The 17,816-nt window shown below is 37.3% G+C and overlaps 1 protein-coding gene across 4 annotated transcripts in view; it reads right to left on the bottom strand.

Annotated features, from left to right (window-relative positions):
* Positions 1–897: 897 nt before the first annotated feature.
* Positions 898–17,816, bottom strand: part of SLC38A6 (solute carrier family 38 member 6) — a 73,170-nt gene continuing 56,251 nt past the window's right edge. For all 4 annotated transcript variants that reach the window (XM_006043874.4, XM_006043873.4, XM_025295411.3 and 1 more), the window contains 8 exons: positions 11,845–11,910; positions 11,552–11,605; positions 9,344–9,423; positions 8,778–8,878; positions 2,658–2,782; positions 1,382–1,526; positions 1,181–1,275; positions 898–994 (listed from right to left, as the gene is read on the bottom strand). In XM_006043874.4, coding sequence (XP_006043936.4) covers positions 914–994; positions 1,181–1,275; positions 1,382–1,526; positions 2,658–2,782; positions 8,778–8,878; positions 9,344–9,423; positions 11,552–11,605; positions 11,845–11,910 — 747 coding nt within the window. In that variant the 3' untranslated portion in view covers positions 898–913. The remainder of the gene's footprint in view (positions 995–1,180; positions 1,276–1,381; positions 1,527–2,657; positions 2,783–8,777; positions 8,879–9,343; positions 9,424–11,551; positions 11,606–11,844; positions 11,911–17,816) is intronic.

Raw genomic sequence — 17,816 nt, forward strand, 5'->3', positions numbered from 1 at the left:
GAAAGGAAAAACAAACTGGTGTACGTGTGCTAAATTGCTTCAGTCATGTCCGACTCATTGCGACTCTGTGGACTGTAGCCCACCAGGCTCCTCTGTCCATGGGATTCTTCAGGCAAGAACACTGGCGTGGGTTGCCATGCCCTCCTTCAGGGGATCTTCCTGACCCAGGGATGGAACCTGCAGTCTCTTAGTCTCCTGCATTGGCAGGCGGGTTCTTTACCACTAGCGCCACTTGGGAAGCCCCAAACTGTGGTACATCCATACAATGGAACACTATCAGTGATTCTAAAAAGAAGAGCTATCAAGTTATGAAGAGACATAGAGGAAACTTAAACACATATTGCTAAGTGAAAGAAGCCAGTCTGAAAGGTTAGATACTGCATGATTGCACCAAACAATGTTTTAGGAAAGGCTCATGGTTTTTATGGAGACAGTAAAAAGGTTCGTGGTTGCCAATGCTTGCATCTAAAGTGAGCCCTAATGTAAACCATGAACTTCAGTTAATAATAATACATCAACATTGGCTCATCAAGTATAACAAATGTACCTCACTAATGCAAGATGTCAGTAACACGGGAAACTATGGGTGTGCTAGAATGAGGGAATATATGAGAACTCTCTGTACTTTCTGCTCAGTTATCTCTGTAAACATTAAAATTACCCTATTAATTCAAAAAAATAAACTCACAAAGATGCTCAACACATTTAAGAGCATTTTGAGTTTGTTTCTTATTTTGATTAAAACTGCTACATCTACTTTCTCCTACCCACTCTTGTTTTGTTCTGCTTTTCTGTTATGTTTGCAAAAATGTTAACCCATATAAAGAGGATTCATCCAAGGTGCTTTCCATAATCATTCCTTTTTGCAAAAGGAGGTAAAATATGCTTCATACGAAGTGGGAAAATAATTTCTTCATTTATTAATCCAATTAAAAATAATGAGTGCTAAACTAAAATTACCAACCAAAATACCAAAGATGAGCAAAACAAATGCCTGTAGAAATAAGGAAAAAGATAAAGAAAAATTAGAATTATTTTTTAAAACCTTCATCCTCTCCAATAATGTATATAGTTCAAAATATATTAATTTTTTTTGATGTAGGTAAAAGACTTAGATAAAAAATGATAAATTATTTCTTAAAATAAGATTCTTAGAAGAAACAAACAAAACCCAACCTACCCCCAACTTTTTCCATGAGAGAAAATCCTCTCTGCTCATTTTAAGATAAAACAGTCCTGGGAACACAAAAATCAAACACGTTGATGTACTGGAACCTTAAAGTGGGGAGAAAAAAAAAAGAAGAATGCCAGATTCAGATGTGAGACTGGATGATAATTTTACCTATTTTAGAAAACGGAATTTTTGAAATAGAAAACTTACCAACTATACCAAATACATTCCTAATGTCAGGAACATATATTGCAAGTAAAACAATGACAATATTGAGAGCTAGAGTGATCAAAGAATGGCGAATCCATGAGAACGGAAAATTGGAAAAAAACATCATCATTAAAGCTTTCCTTGCCTGTAAAACAGAAAAAGAAACAGATTTAAGCAAAGAGGAAGTGTCAAAGCCACACTACTTGCTTAGGGAAACCCATGTATGGCACGGGTACTATGATATTCCAAACCATTTAGATGCCCAAAATATAGCCTAAACTGTTACTGTAAAGTATTTGTTGCACATAAACTAAGAAATGTACCTATCTGTGTGAGCTTCATAAAAGTTGTCTTGGTTTAATTCTTGAAAAAATCATCACATGCAATTTCTTTAGGTTGCATAATTTTCAAAATTACTAACCATAACACTGTGTGAAGAAATCTCAGGGTATCATTTTCATGAAATTCAACAGATAAAAGAACAAATGGCTCAAAACAGAAACAGAAGTCATGCCATGGTAAAGAAATTCCATTTACTGTTTTATATTATTGTTTCACGGCATGTAAATAAGAAAACTAGTCCATGATGTTTCCCACTGCCAAGGCAGGCAACAGGCGGTCACAGCCCACAAACTTCTACCCAGCCCCCACCACACTCCTGGCACTGCAGTTCACACAGGAAGGGGGCAAAAATCGGGAAGGCTCAGGTTTTCAGGAACTCACTGTTTAGGGATTCAAGATATTCATGTAGAAGCATTTGTACCCAAAGTTTATGTTTCTATTTTCCCAGAAATTCTTAAGATTCTTATGTATCACAACTAATGCAGTATGAAGATCCATTCTGCCCCTTAACTATAATTCTAGAACAAATAAAATTTGTGACTAAGATTAAATAAATTTCCAATAAACCTGAAGGAGCTTACTTTTGCTGACTTGACTTTTTCTTCTTCATACACATTCTTTTGAATACAGAATTAAAGGGGGAAAAAAAACCCCAAAAACTTTAGAACAACTATAGTCTCTAAATTGGAAACAATGCTGTGGGAAAGCGTAAATCTAAACTAAATCTGAAAAAGCACAAATTAGTTTAGTGGTTCACTGTTATTTTTGTGCTTTCATGGGGCCATATGCAAGTATGAGTCTTTGATCAATTCCTTGACAAATGAATAAGATATACGAGACTAGATGTGATTCAAACATTCTAGTCTGTAAAGAATTAGTGTTGCCATATTAGGGAGCTGCAACATTGAGGAACAAAACCTTGAAGAGTACTTACAGGGAAGTGGATTAGAGGGACTGTCAAAAGCACAGAAAATAGTATGCATAACTTCACAGTCATGATGACAACATCATGTGGCAAGTATTTACTGTAACCTTGCAGTAATTCTGACGCCACACTGTCTGCAAATTCAAAAAAATAAGGATCACATTATAAACTACTGAGATGTTAATAATAGCAATGCTATTTTCCTTCACACAAATAGATCTTAACAGATTTTGGAGTCCTGGTACCAAATCCATCTCTGGCCTTTTTCCTATCCTATGAAACACAGACACAGTAGTCAAACATCTTCTTGGAACTTGCTGTCTTTTCTTTTAATGAAACTAGAAATTAGCCCAGGCAGATTCTCTAAAATTATGACAATGAATATATATATATATATATATTTTTTTTTAATCTCAAAAAAAAAATCTCTTTAGAACTTTTCCATAATCTGAAAGTTTTAAGCAACATCTATGTTATTTTGTAAAGTGCTTTCATGTGTACTGCTGAATTTGGTCCCTGTGATAACAATATAAGATAGTAGCTAAGGGCAACCCGCTCCAGTATTCTTGCCTGGAGAATACCATGGACAGAGGAGCCTGGCGAGCTACAGTCCATGGGGTCACAAGAGTCACACATGACTGGTGACTAAACCACCAGGTTAAAAATATTAACTGACTTGCTCAAGATCATACAAGACAAAGGGGAAGGACTGTACATCCAAATTTTTTGATGCCAAAGCCTTTCCTTAATATCATGATGTTTTCTAGGACCTTATAGGCTCGTGCATGTTACCTGCTTCATCAACATTTCATCTATGGATGTGTGTTTCATAAAAGAGAGTGCAGTGCTAGGGCAATGGCTCCCTCAGCAAGCGGGCGTGGTGGTCAGCGACAGAAGCGGAGCGAGCAGACCATGCTCTGCTCCCTGGTGTTGCTTCTACCCTTGTGTCATCCTCACCCCAGGCTAGACGAGGACTGTGAAGAGTGGGTACTCAAGAGAACTTCATATCACTGCCATGCAGGGAAGGATGAGTTTCTACTTACAATACAGTGGTGGATTTCTTTAATTTGAGACTGAATGCTTTGGGAAAGTCACTTTGGAGAAAGTTAAAAAACAAATCAAACACAACTCTGTTTTCAAAAACCTTAAAATTTAAAGGGTGATAAGATGAAACACACACACATATAATAGAAGGTGTATAAACACAGATACACACTTAAGTGGCAGAAGGTCTAAACAAAGAGCTATGCTGATTTTGAACAGGGAAAGATAACTACGGCTTTGGGATGAACATGAAAGAAATTCAGGAAAACCTGAAGAGAGTCATCCTGAGATAGTGAGCAGCGAGATAGTAGAGGCGGGACTTGAACTCTGGGGTTGAACAGACCAAGATTCAAAATCTACTACTTAGTAGCAACTCAACTTCTTTGAGTCTCCTGGTTTTTACATCTGTAAAATGGGGACAATAATATGTTGACCTATAGGGTTGCTGAGAGCATTACATTAATTAACCTATGTGTGCTCACACTCAAAGATGTTGAGCGAGAAGTTCTGGAACCAAGAACCAGCACAAACAGAAGCCACCAAGCAACAAAGGGAATTTGCATCTGAGAAAACGAGCAGCCCAGGAGCACTAGAGAGGCTGAAAGACTGCTCTATAGAGCCAACAGCGACGGGTGATAAGGCTGGAAATGCATGAATGACCAAGCAACAGAGCTATTTGTACAGTCAGGACTCAATCTGGTAGGCCACAGAGATGCAATGGCTTCTGAAGAACAGCATGTTATGATTTAAACTAAGTAGGAAGACAGACTGTAAGAAAAAGAGATCCAAAACAGGACTAACAGAAGGCTACTGTCATAATCACTGAGAAGTAATGAGAATCTGAACTAGATTAGTAACGATGGAAATGGGATAGAAACCAATTGTGGAAAGTATCAAAGACACACTTGACATAATGCAGGACTAATGGACCAGGCAAGAAATTAAGAAGAGCCAGGAAAGCTGAATTCTAGTCCCAAATATGAGAGATTCTTGTGAGTCTTTGGAGAAACATGGCAAACTATTTTCACTTTCTGAATCATAAAAATGAATTATTAACACATTGCTTAACAACTTTGTAGACTTTTAAAATGGTCTGGTTATTACACAACATTTGGGTATTGGCCTGCTCACCAGAGGAACACTTTATTCCTCATCTTATAATGCTTCAACATCTGTAATCAGAACCAATATCATTAATCTAGGTACATACTTATTGGTCCCTTAAACCTGACAAAATTTAGATATTAACTGAGTCTTAAGAACACTGAATAAAAGGACCCCAAGCAGCTCCAGAAGCCTGAGGAACTAGATTTATTACAAATTCAAAATACCTGTCACATTTCTACTTTCCCGAGATAAAAGGCTTTTTCCTGAGCTAGCAGTTCTGTGTTCTTAGCTGAGCCTTAACATGTGCAAGGGATAGAGGACAGCACACTTCTCCAGATTCAGACAAATCTCTACAAATCTCAGGACCCAACAGTGATTTCTGCAAGATATATATTCTACTGAAGCCAGGTGGCTGTCCTGTTTAATATACACTGTCAAACAGGGGATGATTTTATAAAGATTCCTGAAGAATAACTGAAAGATCACTGGACTAATATTCAGGAGACACAAGAGACACGCCACTATTGCTGGACAGGTCACTCCACCCAGGCCTTAATCTGTGACAAGCCCTTCTGATAAGGCCTCAGGTTCAATCAGCAATTTCTTTCTCAAAGACTGAAAGCTACTGCTATTCCAACAAAAATACTGTAAAAGATTTATACTTTTATACTGCAAAAAAGAAAACACTGTGAACAGCAAACCAATTCCTGAATCTTCTTCTGTCTTTGGAGAAGGAACTACTTTTATATCATCCTTTCTTTCCTTCTATCTATCACCTACCTACCAACCTACCGTGTGATTTTTCTTAGCTGCACAGTTCTCCATTACATAAAATGTGGATATTCTGAAGAATCTGAATCAGTGGAGAAGGGTTAAGTTAGAGACAACAACTCTTACTTGATAACCAAGAAAATCCCTGTGTAGGAAACATTTCACGTACATGATGAAAATATTTAGTCTCTGTGTTCAAGCAAAGACAGATACGTAGATAGGTAGGTAGGTAGGTAGGTAGGTAGGTAGAGATATACCTGGAACTTAAGTAAGCCAGGTTTTTCCAAAGGTTCACTCTGAGAATGACGGGAAAATGGACTCTATGGCATAATTCCTGAGGAGGTACTAGCACAGAAATACAGGCATTGATTCTGGAGAGAGTCAGAACTGGATTCAAACCTCAACTCATTCTTCATTAACTGCAGGTACTAGCCAAGGTGGCCAATCTATCTGAACCTGTATCTTGCAGAGTTGTAAGGTATGAGTTAGGCAATGTATATAAAACACCTTGCATCTTACATCATAAATGTTACTTCAACAGATGTATTAAAATCCATCCTTCCTCCACTTCCCCTTTAATATAAACTTTCGTACAATTTAACACGGCTCCTAACATCTCATAGGAATTTTTACATAACTACTTTTCGGCTATCCTGGAAATTGGCAGGCATTTAAGGTTTCCTACAGATAGTTCAGTTTATCCATAGGGAATAAAAGGAGGCACATTTTTTGGACCTTTTCTCAGTTTTGAAGATCCCTAACTAGAACATTCAGAAATCTAAGATCATGGCATCTGGTCCCATCACTTCATGGCAAATAGATGGGGAAGCAGTGGAAACAGCATCAGACTTTATTTTTTGGGGCTCCAAAATCACTGCAGATGGTGATTGCAGCCATGAAATTAAAAGACGATTACTGCTTGGAAGGAAAGTTATGACCAACCTAGATAGCATATTCAAAAGCAGAGACATTACTTTGCCGACAAAGGTCCTTCTAGTCAAGGCTATGGTTTTTCCAGTGGTCATGTATGGATGTGAGAGTTGGACTATAAAGAAAGCTGAGCACTGAAGTATTGATGTTTTTGAACTGTGGTGTTGGAGAAGACTCTTGAGAGTCCCTTGGACTGCAAGGAGATCCAACCAGTCCAGCCTAAAGGAGATCAGTCCTGGGTGTTCATTGGAAGGACTGATATTGAAGCTGAAACTCCAATACTTTGGCCACCTCATGCGAAGAGCTAATTCATTTGAAAAGATCCTGATGCTGGGAAAGATTGAGGGCAGGAGAAGAAGGGGATGACAGAGGATGAGATGGTTGGATGGCATCACCAACTCAATGGACATGGGTTTGGGTGGACTCCGGCAGTTGGTGATGGAGAGGGAGGCCTGGTGTGCTGTGGTTCATGGGGTCGCAAAGAGTCAGACATGACTGAGTGACTGAGCCGAACTGAACAGTATTTGTGCCAGGTGACAATTTCAATTTATAAAAACATACAGCTATTCTACAAAGTTTTTGCTGAATTCCCAACAAAGACCCTGCTGGAGTATCTCATTGCTACAGAAAGGTCTTACTGTGCTCAACTCTGTACAAAAACAAACCTAACAACCAAAAATAGTTCATGTATTTTAAAAATGCTGTTTCCCTAATAATGATCAAAAAACATTAAACCATCTATCTTAGCTTTCCTTGTAGTGTATCCAGGATCATGTTGGAGTAGGAAGTACGCTCTTCCTGATGCTGTGCAGAGCTCTACCTCTCTTAGCTGACACAGCACTAAAATGCAAGAGCAGATTTCGATTCATCAGTTGCTTTTATTACTGTTGAAATGATGTAGAGTTAGCCAGAAAAGCACTATAGAGAACAATTATAACTTTCTCACACATTGAAAACTCCAAGATAATACACTAATAATAATATACAGAAGCTACCATATTTAAATTAGACTTTATTAATGAGAGTAAGAAGAGAAGTATAGTGCTGAAAAAAGAGCACCTGAAATTATGAAATTATTGCAATAATGCTGTGTGCCAGATACTGTAATAGGCATTTTACATACAACTTGTTTCCTCTTCAATACAACGCTATACAATTATCTCTGTGTTACAGATGAGGAGATGAAGGTGGGGTAAGGTGAAGTACCCTGTTCAAGGTCACATAGCTAGTTAGAGCAGAGTGGTTTTTTCAACCATATTTGTTGGGTTTCAAAATCCAGACCCTTTCTACTGGGCTTAGGAAAGGTGGCTATGCAAGTAAATGTCCAAAAACTTGTCAGAGCTGAAAAATATCTGAGAGGCAGGCAAAACCATTACATCTCGTTGTGAATGTTTAAAACCTGAAACACATATACACAAGGCCACTCACCATGAAATCAGTGTCAAAAGAGCTAAACATCACAAGAATAATAATAGCCACCTATCTGGAGTGTTGTTATAAGAACATTCATAGACTGAAAAGTGCATTCAAGAATTTGACAAATTGTAATTTATTATGTGTTTGTTTACAAATTAAACAAGTGTGTCTGCAAATTAAACAAGAGAGCTTACAAGTTTTTCTCTTGTTCTAGACTTTAAAGTTTTTCTTGAGGTTCTTATCAGAAGGGAGAAAAACACACTAAGCATGTAACCTTTCAAAAATAAAAGAAAATTTCACTTTTATGAATTTAAAAGTATCTTTTAAGAATTTAGGGAGAAAGGTCATGCCAAAGCACAGAATACACACCACAGAACTGTGTGAATTAAGTCTGAAGGCAGAGGTCTCTGATCCAAGTGTACAACTACAGTCCAGTATGAAACTCTTTCCTTCCTTGATTTGTTCTTTTGCCATTAAGATGACTGATGCTCTTAATCTCCCAAACTGCTGAACTAGAGGCTAATATATTGAAATCTCAACTTAAAAAAATAAAATCATTATTGTACTTTTTTTTTCATTCACAGAAAGACTTCAATGTTTCTCAGCCCAATATTTTATTTTTAGGTGTTTATTTTAAGAAAATTTTCATATAAAGTTATCAATCTTGAACTTGATCCACTCTTTTAAAAGAAAGAAAAGTAGTTCTTTAAGACCTGTAGAGCTACCACAGGAGTGCACTGAATTCTGGCAGCCTGAACAGATTAACTTGCTAATGAAAGGCAGAAACAAAGTCCATATTCAGGTGTGAGATCAACTACAGAACAACTTATATTGTCATCTATAATGAAATAATATGCTTACCATAAAAAGTGAGGTACCCAAAGAGTGCAGATATAAAATAAATGAGAAAACTTAAAGCAATTGCTGTATTGGTTACATTCTGCATCCTTTTCTTAGAAGGGCTAAAAGACAAAAATGGCAAAATTAGAATGAGAGAGAGACACGGGTTCGATCCCTAGGTTGGGAAGACCCCTGGAGGAGGGCATGGCAACCCACTTGAGTATTCTTGCCTAGAGAATTCCATGGACAGAGGAGCCTGGCAGGCTACAGTCAGTCCATAGGGTCACAAAGAGTTGGACACGACTGAAGTGACTTAGCACCATCTGAATTAATCTAAATAAATAGATATAAGGATTCCTTAATCACTCAAGCCCTGATTCATTAATAACTACACAACAGAATTCCTGATTTTAAATTACTGTGCAAAGGATTATGCTTCCAAGAAATATTCTCAACTTAGAACTAACACCTAGAATGAAGTGATAGGAGGGAAGGGATTCATGGAGGCAAATATCATTCAGTCTGAAAGTCCTAGAAGTCAAAAGAAGCAATGAATACATTTAATATATTCCAGGATTCTATAGTACCTTTGAAGTTCACAGTATATGGGCAGTATTGAGGTGTGGCATAGAAATGAAAAAGCCATGGTTGGTATGGCATAAGCACTCTGGAAAAAAAAAAAAACTTAAGATTAAATTACTAAATTGTACTCTGTTGAAACTACTATTTCATTTGAAAATAAACTCAGTTTTTTAAAAAATAAATTTAGCTATATTTAATTTTTCATAAATCATCTGTTTATAAAACACATTGTTGTTGTTAGTGTTAAATGAGACACACAGTTATGGTCACCAGCAAGTATTTTACTTGATAGGTGGATTGTCTGTACTAGCTGAAATATTTCTTGGCTGCTTCTATCCATGTTGTTTTTACTACAGTCACTACTGCTTCTATATTATTTTGGTAAGATAAAAATAATTTAGGTAAGATAAATAACATTTAGGTAAAATCAAATATAATAAAATTTTAGAAATGATCTTATTATAATTCTCAGTCTTTCCTAATGTAAGTATTAGGAAATCTTAAATATATCTTACTACCCTAAGCAGCATTAATACTTAATGCTTTTGAACCAGCTTTCACCAAGTCAACCTAAGTACCCACTTATTTTAAGAGAATACTGAATGTATTAATACATTTTAGCATTTTTGGAGAAGGAAATGGCAACCCACTCCAGTGTTCTTGCCTGGAGAATCCCAGGGATGGGGAGCCTGGTGGTCTGCTGTCTATGGGGTCGCACAGAGTCAGACACGACTGAAGTGACTTAGCAGCAGCATCTTTAGGGTCTCTTTCAATGGGATTGAACATGATTTAGTCTAGACCAACAAATTCTTGGTGATCCACTGGAATATATATGATCACAAATTGTTGCTGTTTTTAAATTTAGAATAATTAAGAACCAGAGAAAGTTACAAAGCAAACAAAAGTTACCATCTAAGTGAAAATACTGTCTTTACAAGTGGATGGTAATGATTTACTTTCTCTTTTCTACTCCAAAAAATTTCTCCTTAACTAATTTAAGGCTCTTTAGCACAAGAAGTTCCAAACGACTGAGACCTGTCTTCAGACACAAGACCTCCTCCTAAAATATCTGAAGACAGCTGGGAAGAAGGAAAGCTGGAATATTTCCCAAGGCTAAATTAGGGGAATGAGTGTTCAATTCACAAACTTTCTTTCATATATTTCTCAGTTTCCTGACTTATTAATTACCCTACCTAAATCTTTAAGGCACACGGAAGCCATTACTATGCAAAAGATGTGGTAATCTCCCTTGTGGGGCCAGACAGACATTTCTCATTTTAAAACTGGGGAGTAAGGGAGTTCCCTGATGGCCTAGTGGTTAGGATTCTGGGCTTTCACAGCCATGGCCTGGGTTCAATCCATGGTCAGGGAACTGAGATTCCGCAGGCCATGAAGCACAGCCCCCCCAAAAAACAAAAACAAAAACCTGGGGAATAAAAAGGAGAATTTTGCATGGAGGAGTTATCACACTCAAATGCTACACTAATAGAGCTGCACACGAGTGGAGGGTATTCTAGCGTCTAGGACCTCCACTTTAGAGAATCAAAAACTGTACATGAAGAGGCCTACAGCAACAAGGAAGACATGGAGCTCTTCTAGAACGGTTAAAGTAGAGATCATCCAGATCACAGTTTCCTGTCTCCTCTGCTGATGCTTAGGGGCTCCTGCAGGCATTTCCAGTATCTAAGGGCTCTCAGAGAAGGCAAGGGGACTTGGTGTTTCAGCTTCTGCTATAGGCATCACAAATTTTAACTTTGGAATGTCAGCCAGGAGACACATTGTCAGTGCTCAATTGTTGGTCCAATCATGAGGCTGTTTAGCCACAGACCAAGGTTCTATTCACAGGGGAGGAGTTTTTGATATAATTGGCTATTTAGCTTTACAAGTCCAGAGGGCAACAGGAAGTCTGTATCCACAGAGGACCTTATTGGCCAGACCAGACATTCAGTAAATCTGTTCTTTTAGGCAGTGGCCCATTTAAAACAGGCTCCATTTAAAGGCATGCCAAAAAAAAAAAAAAAAAGGTGGCTGTTTCATAATGGGCCACCCTGTGTTAAATAATATTATTCTTCTGGTAAGCAACCCTATACTTAGCACTTTCATGAAAATTAATTAGTTACAGGTACAAAGACCTAAGAGACTCTGTTACACAAATCTCTTAAAACTTGAAATGTGAAAAATCAACCGAAAGTATCTGTTAATAACTTACACACCTCTTTGGAGAAATGAAAGAGCTTTGGTTTACAATCATCTGTAGCACTTGAAATCTGTTTAAGAGGATTGAGGGGAAAGAGAGAAACCAACAGTTATTAAAAGTTAGAACACTTAGGGAAAAAAAAAAGAGAGAGAGATGAATTTATTATTACTGGGCTCTCAAATTAAAATATTTCAAAACAAAGTTCCAAAATGCAATATAGCCATACTTTTTTATTAATTAGGCAAAAACCATTATTAGTCAAAAAATTTTAGCTTAAAATAAAACAAAAAGCTAGAAACAAACTATTACCTGGAAATACTGTTCTACATAATTTAATGTCAGAGGACAAGGGATGGACCATTTTTTAATTATTACCTGTAAAAATAAGTAGAATCAGATTATTTCTTACAAATCTCATGACAAGAAATTGATTTCAAATAGGTCAGCATTTTTTCAATTAATCTTAACACTATAACAAATAATATGCAAACAGAAGATATTTTATTTATGGGATTTTCCCTGGTTAGAATGGGGTCATCATTTGACATGTGCCCTATAGTGGGGGAGGGTGGGGGCACTGTGTATCTATTTAGTGGAGATCTCCCCCACTGAACACTGAGAATACTCTCATGACAGCTTTCAAAACTCCAATAGTATCAAGGCATTAAAAGAAAATGCAACTCAGAATGGGAACATGATGTTCCCCTATACGGCTATTTGTGGACCTGGCATCAGTAGCAGATAGAGAAATATTAATAGCAGTTTTAGCTGTGACCACAGGCAGATGCAAAGGGGGAGGGATGGCTGATGCATGAGCACTGTTTTTCCTCGTTGTTCTCAGACTTATATTATTTTGTTGTATGTGGATGAATCTGGCAAAGAATAAGAGCACAAAGCTAAGGAACTAGAGATAATAAAATGAATTTTTTTTTTTAAATTGAAAGAAATCCAGGAGAATGCTACTTCCCAGAAACAGTGAAAATGGTCAGGATTTTCCTCTTAACCGTGGGCATCCTGTTCCTAGACCTACAGTCTAGTTGTGCCAGCATCACCATGGTTGTAGTTGTTTCAGGGCACGTAATTATTCCGTAAATCCTTGCTCTGGGCTGAAACCCAGCAAACAAAAGGGCAAGGGGGAATAAAGGAAGCATCTGTCTTTTGTAGCAGACAAGTAAGTAAACACTACTCCTATTTGCTATCTATCTAGTTTTGTTAACTAATTCCATCAAAATGTTATATAGTGATAAACTGAAAAAAAATATACTTTCAGGATTAAGTTAATGAGTGAACTGAAAAATTACTCTTATTTAAAACTCACCAAGGGAAAAAAAAAAGAACTATAATGATAATTGAGCAAGTTGCTTTGACATTTCTAGGTAAGTTTTTAATATGAAATAAAACTAAATAGACAAGTTATTAGGAGGAAAAAAATCAAAAGCAATAATTTCACCATTTTTTTCTGATATGTTTCCCCAAAGCGGGTGAGGATGGGGTGGGGTAGAAGGTTGTTGCTGGTCTCTCTCTTCAGCCCTGCTCCAAACCCAGCATCTCACATTTCCTCCTCACTGCTAGTGGAGGCAGTAGCAAGGACCATTTACTGATCATGTACCAGATACATTGATAAAGGTCGGTATGTGAGCCACCTCATTTTATCAGCTGTTGTCACCAGACTTAAAAATCCAAATACTTCAAAACAATGCTCCAAAATGCAATGTAATTATTATTTTTTGTTAATAAGAAAATACCACTTCTCAGCCTTCTGGCTAAGATCAAGTGTAGAAAATATCATTAGCAGCCTGAATTTATATTAACATAAAATTCAGTTACTAGAGCTTATTTCTCTGCAGAGACCCACCTCAAGCCCAAGCCCGGGGGGAGACAGAAGTGATGTCCTAGAAAGCAGAAGTACAGGACAGGCATGGAAGATACCCCATAACAAAGGGTAACAGGAGGTCCTTGCTCAGGCTGAAGGCAGAGCACAGTAAGAAGATCCACCCAGGGGTTAGAAAGAAAAACAAAGAAAAAAAAGATTAAGCATCAGAAACACTTGCTCACTTGCACAGAAGGCCTTTCCTTCTTCTCTCTGCTCCAAGACCTTCCCATCTTTCAAGGCTCAGCTCAAATTTTATTTCCCTCCACATCCTTCTTTATTCTAGCTGTTGGTGATCATTTTCTCTTCTCAACTCTTATAACTCCTATACTGAAGCAGATATATCAACATTTAACTATGTATTAACTATGTTATTCTCTATTTTTTTTTCTAATAAATTTACCTTATTTTCCCAACAAGATGGACAGATCCTTACAAGTCGTATCCTAGTTAAACTACCACAACTCTGATGACTAACATAGTACACAGAAGAAGGAAAGCCAAATCTAACCAAAATCCATTCAGATGGCTCTCTATTTTCATTATTGACTTATTAAAATGTTAGTTCTAATATTAGTATTAGAATACCAATCTGTTATTATTCTGTCTCAAGACAGAACTTTTATTTATTTATTTATTTGCGTTTTCTATTCTTTGTGCTTTTTATTTATTTTTATTTTATTTTTTTAAATTTTATTTTATTTTTAACTTTACAATATTGTAAGAACTTTTAGAAACACTGTAAATTTGTGTTCAAAAACAAAACAAAAAAGAAAAACAAAACAAAAAAGATACCATCATGCTGAGCCACTGTTACAACAAACTTTATTTTTAAATTTTTAGATATTTCAGCTGGAGCAAAAATTTATGTCAAAAAATTTTAAGCAAAATAAATATCTGGGGTTCCCTGGTGGCTCAGACAGTAAAGAATTTGCCTGCAATGCAGAAGACCTGGGTTTGATCCTTGGGTTGGGAAGATGAATGGCTATTCATTCCAATATTCTTGCCTGGAGAATTTCATGGACCGAGGGGTCCGGCAGGCTATAGTCCACAGGGTAGTAAAAAGTTGGACACCACTGAGTGACTAAAACTTTCAATTTTTTTCCAAGAATGTGGGACAATAGATGAGAGTGTAGGTTTTGATTTGCATTGTTGGAGACCATAATTTAAGCAAGTAATAGTTTTATGGGCCAATTTTTTAAAATTTAATAATAAATGCTACATAGATTTACAAACACATATTGATACTTTCTTGGGCTCCAAAATCACTGCAGATGGTGACTGCAGCCATGAAATTAAAAGATGCTTGCTTCTTGGAAGAAAAGCTATGATGAACCTAGGCAGCATATTAAAAAGCAGAGACATTACTGACAAAGGTCGATATAGTCAAAGTTATGGTTTTCCCAGTAGTCATGTATGGATGTGAGAGTTGGACCACAAAGAAAGCTGAGTGCTGAAGAATTGATGCTTTTGAACTGTGGTGTTGGCAAAGACTCTTGGAGTCCCTTGGACTGCAAGGAGATCAAACCAGTCAATCCTAAAGGAAATCAGTCCTGAATATTCATTGGAAGGACTGATGCTAAAGCTCCAATAGTTTGGCCCCCTGATGCAAAGAAGTGACTCACTGGAAAAGACCTTGATGCTGGAAAAGATAGAAGGCAGGAGGAGAAGGGGACGACAGAGGATGAGATGGTTGAATGGCATCACCGACTCAATGGACATAAGTTTGAGCAAGCTGTGGGAGTTGGTGATGGACAGGGAAGCCTGGCGTGCTGCAGTCCATGGGGTCGCAAAGAGTCAGACATGACTGAGTGACTAATCTGAATTGATTGATAAAAATGGGGCTTCCCTGATAGCTCAGGTGGTAAAGAATCTGCCTGTAATACAGGAAACCCTGGTTCAATTTCTGGGTCAGGAAGATCCCCTGGAGAAGGGATAGGCTACCCACTCCAGTATTCTTGGGCTTCCTTGGTGGCTCAGATGGTAAAGAATCTGCCTGAAAAGCAGGAAACCTGGGTTCAATCTCTGGGTTGGGAAGATCCCCTGGAGGAAGGCATGGAAATCCACTCCAGTATTCTTGCCTGGAGAATCCTCATGGACAGAGAAGCCCAGCAGGCTTCTCTAGGACTGAGCAACTAAGCACAGCATAGCGATAAAAGTAATTAATGAAAAAAGGTACAATGGAAAAATAAATCCTAATATTATCAGGATTAATATTATTATTAAACATTAATAACATTTAATGTTTATTAATGTTTAATATTAATAATATTAAAATAATAATAAAAATTGGAATCCTTCAAAAAAAATTGGGGTTAATATATACGTGTTTCCTTTCCTTAATCCCTATGTATTTTAAAACTAACAAAAGAGTCTATGATAAATTCAAGCATACGTCATTTGATTGTGCTTTAGTTTACTGAACTTCACAGATACTGTGTTTCTTTATGGATTAAATGTTCATGGCAACCCAGTGTCAAACAAGACCACTGGCACCATTTTTCCAAGAGCATTTGCTCACATCATGTTTCTGTGTCACATTTTGGTAATTCTCACAATATTTCAAACTTTTTCATTACAATCATATTTGTGATAGTGATCAATCATCTGTGCTCAGTGATCTTTGATGTAACTATTGTAACTGTTTTGGGGTTCCATGAACTATGCCCATGTAAGATGGCAAACAATCCATAAATGTTGTGTATGTTCTGACTGCTCCATTGACTGGCAGTTCCCATCTCTCTCCCTCTCCTTGGGTCTCCCTATTCTGTGAGACACAAAAATATTGAAATTAGGCCAATTTATAAGCCTACAATGGCCTCTGTTTAAGTGAAAGGAAGGGTTGCACATCCCTCACTTTAAATCAAAAGCTAGAAATGATTACACGCAGTGAGGAAGGCATGTGCAAAACTGAGATAGGCCGAAAGCACTCTTGTACCAAACTGTTAGCCAAGTGGTGGATGCAAAGAAAAAGTTTCTGAAGGAAATGAAAAGTGTTACTCCAGTGACTACACGAATGATTAAAAAAAAAAAAAGGTGAAACAGTGTTATTGCTGATATGGAGAAAGTTTTAATAATCTGGATAGAGATCAAAACAGCCACAACATTTCCTTAAGTCAAAGCCAAATCCAGAGCAAGGGCCCCAACTCTCTTCAATTCTATGAAGGGAGAGAAGTGAGGAAGCTGCAGAAGAAAAGTCTGAAGCCAGTGGAGGCTGGTTCATAAAGTTTAAGGAAAGAAGCCATCTCCATGACATCGAAGTGCAAAGTGAAGCAGCAAGTGCTGATGTAGAAGCTGCAGCAAGTTATCCAGAAGTTCTAGCTAAGATCATTAACGAAGGTGATTACTAAACAATAGATTTTCAGTGTAGACCAAAGAGCCTTCTATTGGAAGATGTGATCTAGGACTTTCATAGTTGGAGAGAAGTCAGTGCTTGGTTTCAAAGCTTCAAAGGACAGGCTGACTCTCTTGTTAGGGGTTAATGCAGCTGGTGATTTTAAGTAGAATAGCACAATGCTATTTTACCATTTCACAAAACCTAGGGCCCTTAAGAATTATGCTAAATCTATACTCTGCCTGTGCTCTATAGATGGAACAACAAAGCATGGATGACAATACATCTGTTTATTATTTTAAGCCCATTGTTGAGACCTACTGCTCAGGAAAAAAGACCCCTTTCAAAATACTACTGCTCATTGACAATGCACCTGGTCATCCAAGGGCTCTGATGGAGAGGTGCAACAGGATTCATGTTGTTTTTATGCCAGCTAACATAATATCCATTTTGTAGTCCATGATTTCAGAAGGAATACTGACTTTCAAGTCTCATTCTTTAAGAAACAATTACATGAGGCTGTAGGTGCCAGAGATGTGATTCCTCTGATGTATATGAGCAAAATAAATTGAAAATCTTCTGGAAAGGATTCACCATTCTAGATGAAATCAAATCCTATGTGATTCATAGGAAGAGGTCAAAATATCAACATTAACAGAAGTTTGGAACAAGCTGATTCCAGCCTTCATGGATGACTCTGATTTCAGCAGAGGAAGTCACTACAGACATGGTGGAAAGAGCAAAAGAACTAGAATTAGAAGTGGAGACTGAAGAAGTGACTGAATTGCTGCAATCTCACAACGCAACTGAATGGATTCAGAGTGCTTTTTATGGATGAGAAAAGAAAGTGGTTTCTTGAGATGGAATCTACTCCTGGTGAAGAGGCTATGAAGATTGCTGAAATGAATACAAAGGATTTAGAATATTACATAAACTTAATTGATAAAGCTATGGCAGAATTTGAAAGGACTGACTACAACTTTGAAAGAAGTCCTACTGCAGATAAAATGCTATCAAACAGAAAAATCATCACATGCTACAGAGAAATCATTTATGAAAACAAGAGTCAATGTATGC

This window comes from Bubalus bubalis, chromosome 11, assembly GCF_019923935.1.
Source record: "Bubalus bubalis isolate 160015118507 breed Murrah chromosome 11, NDDB_SH_1, whole genome shotgun sequence".
Taxonomy (NCBI): domain Eukaryota; kingdom Metazoa; phylum Chordata; class Mammalia; order Artiodactyla; family Bovidae; genus Bubalus; species Bubalus bubalis.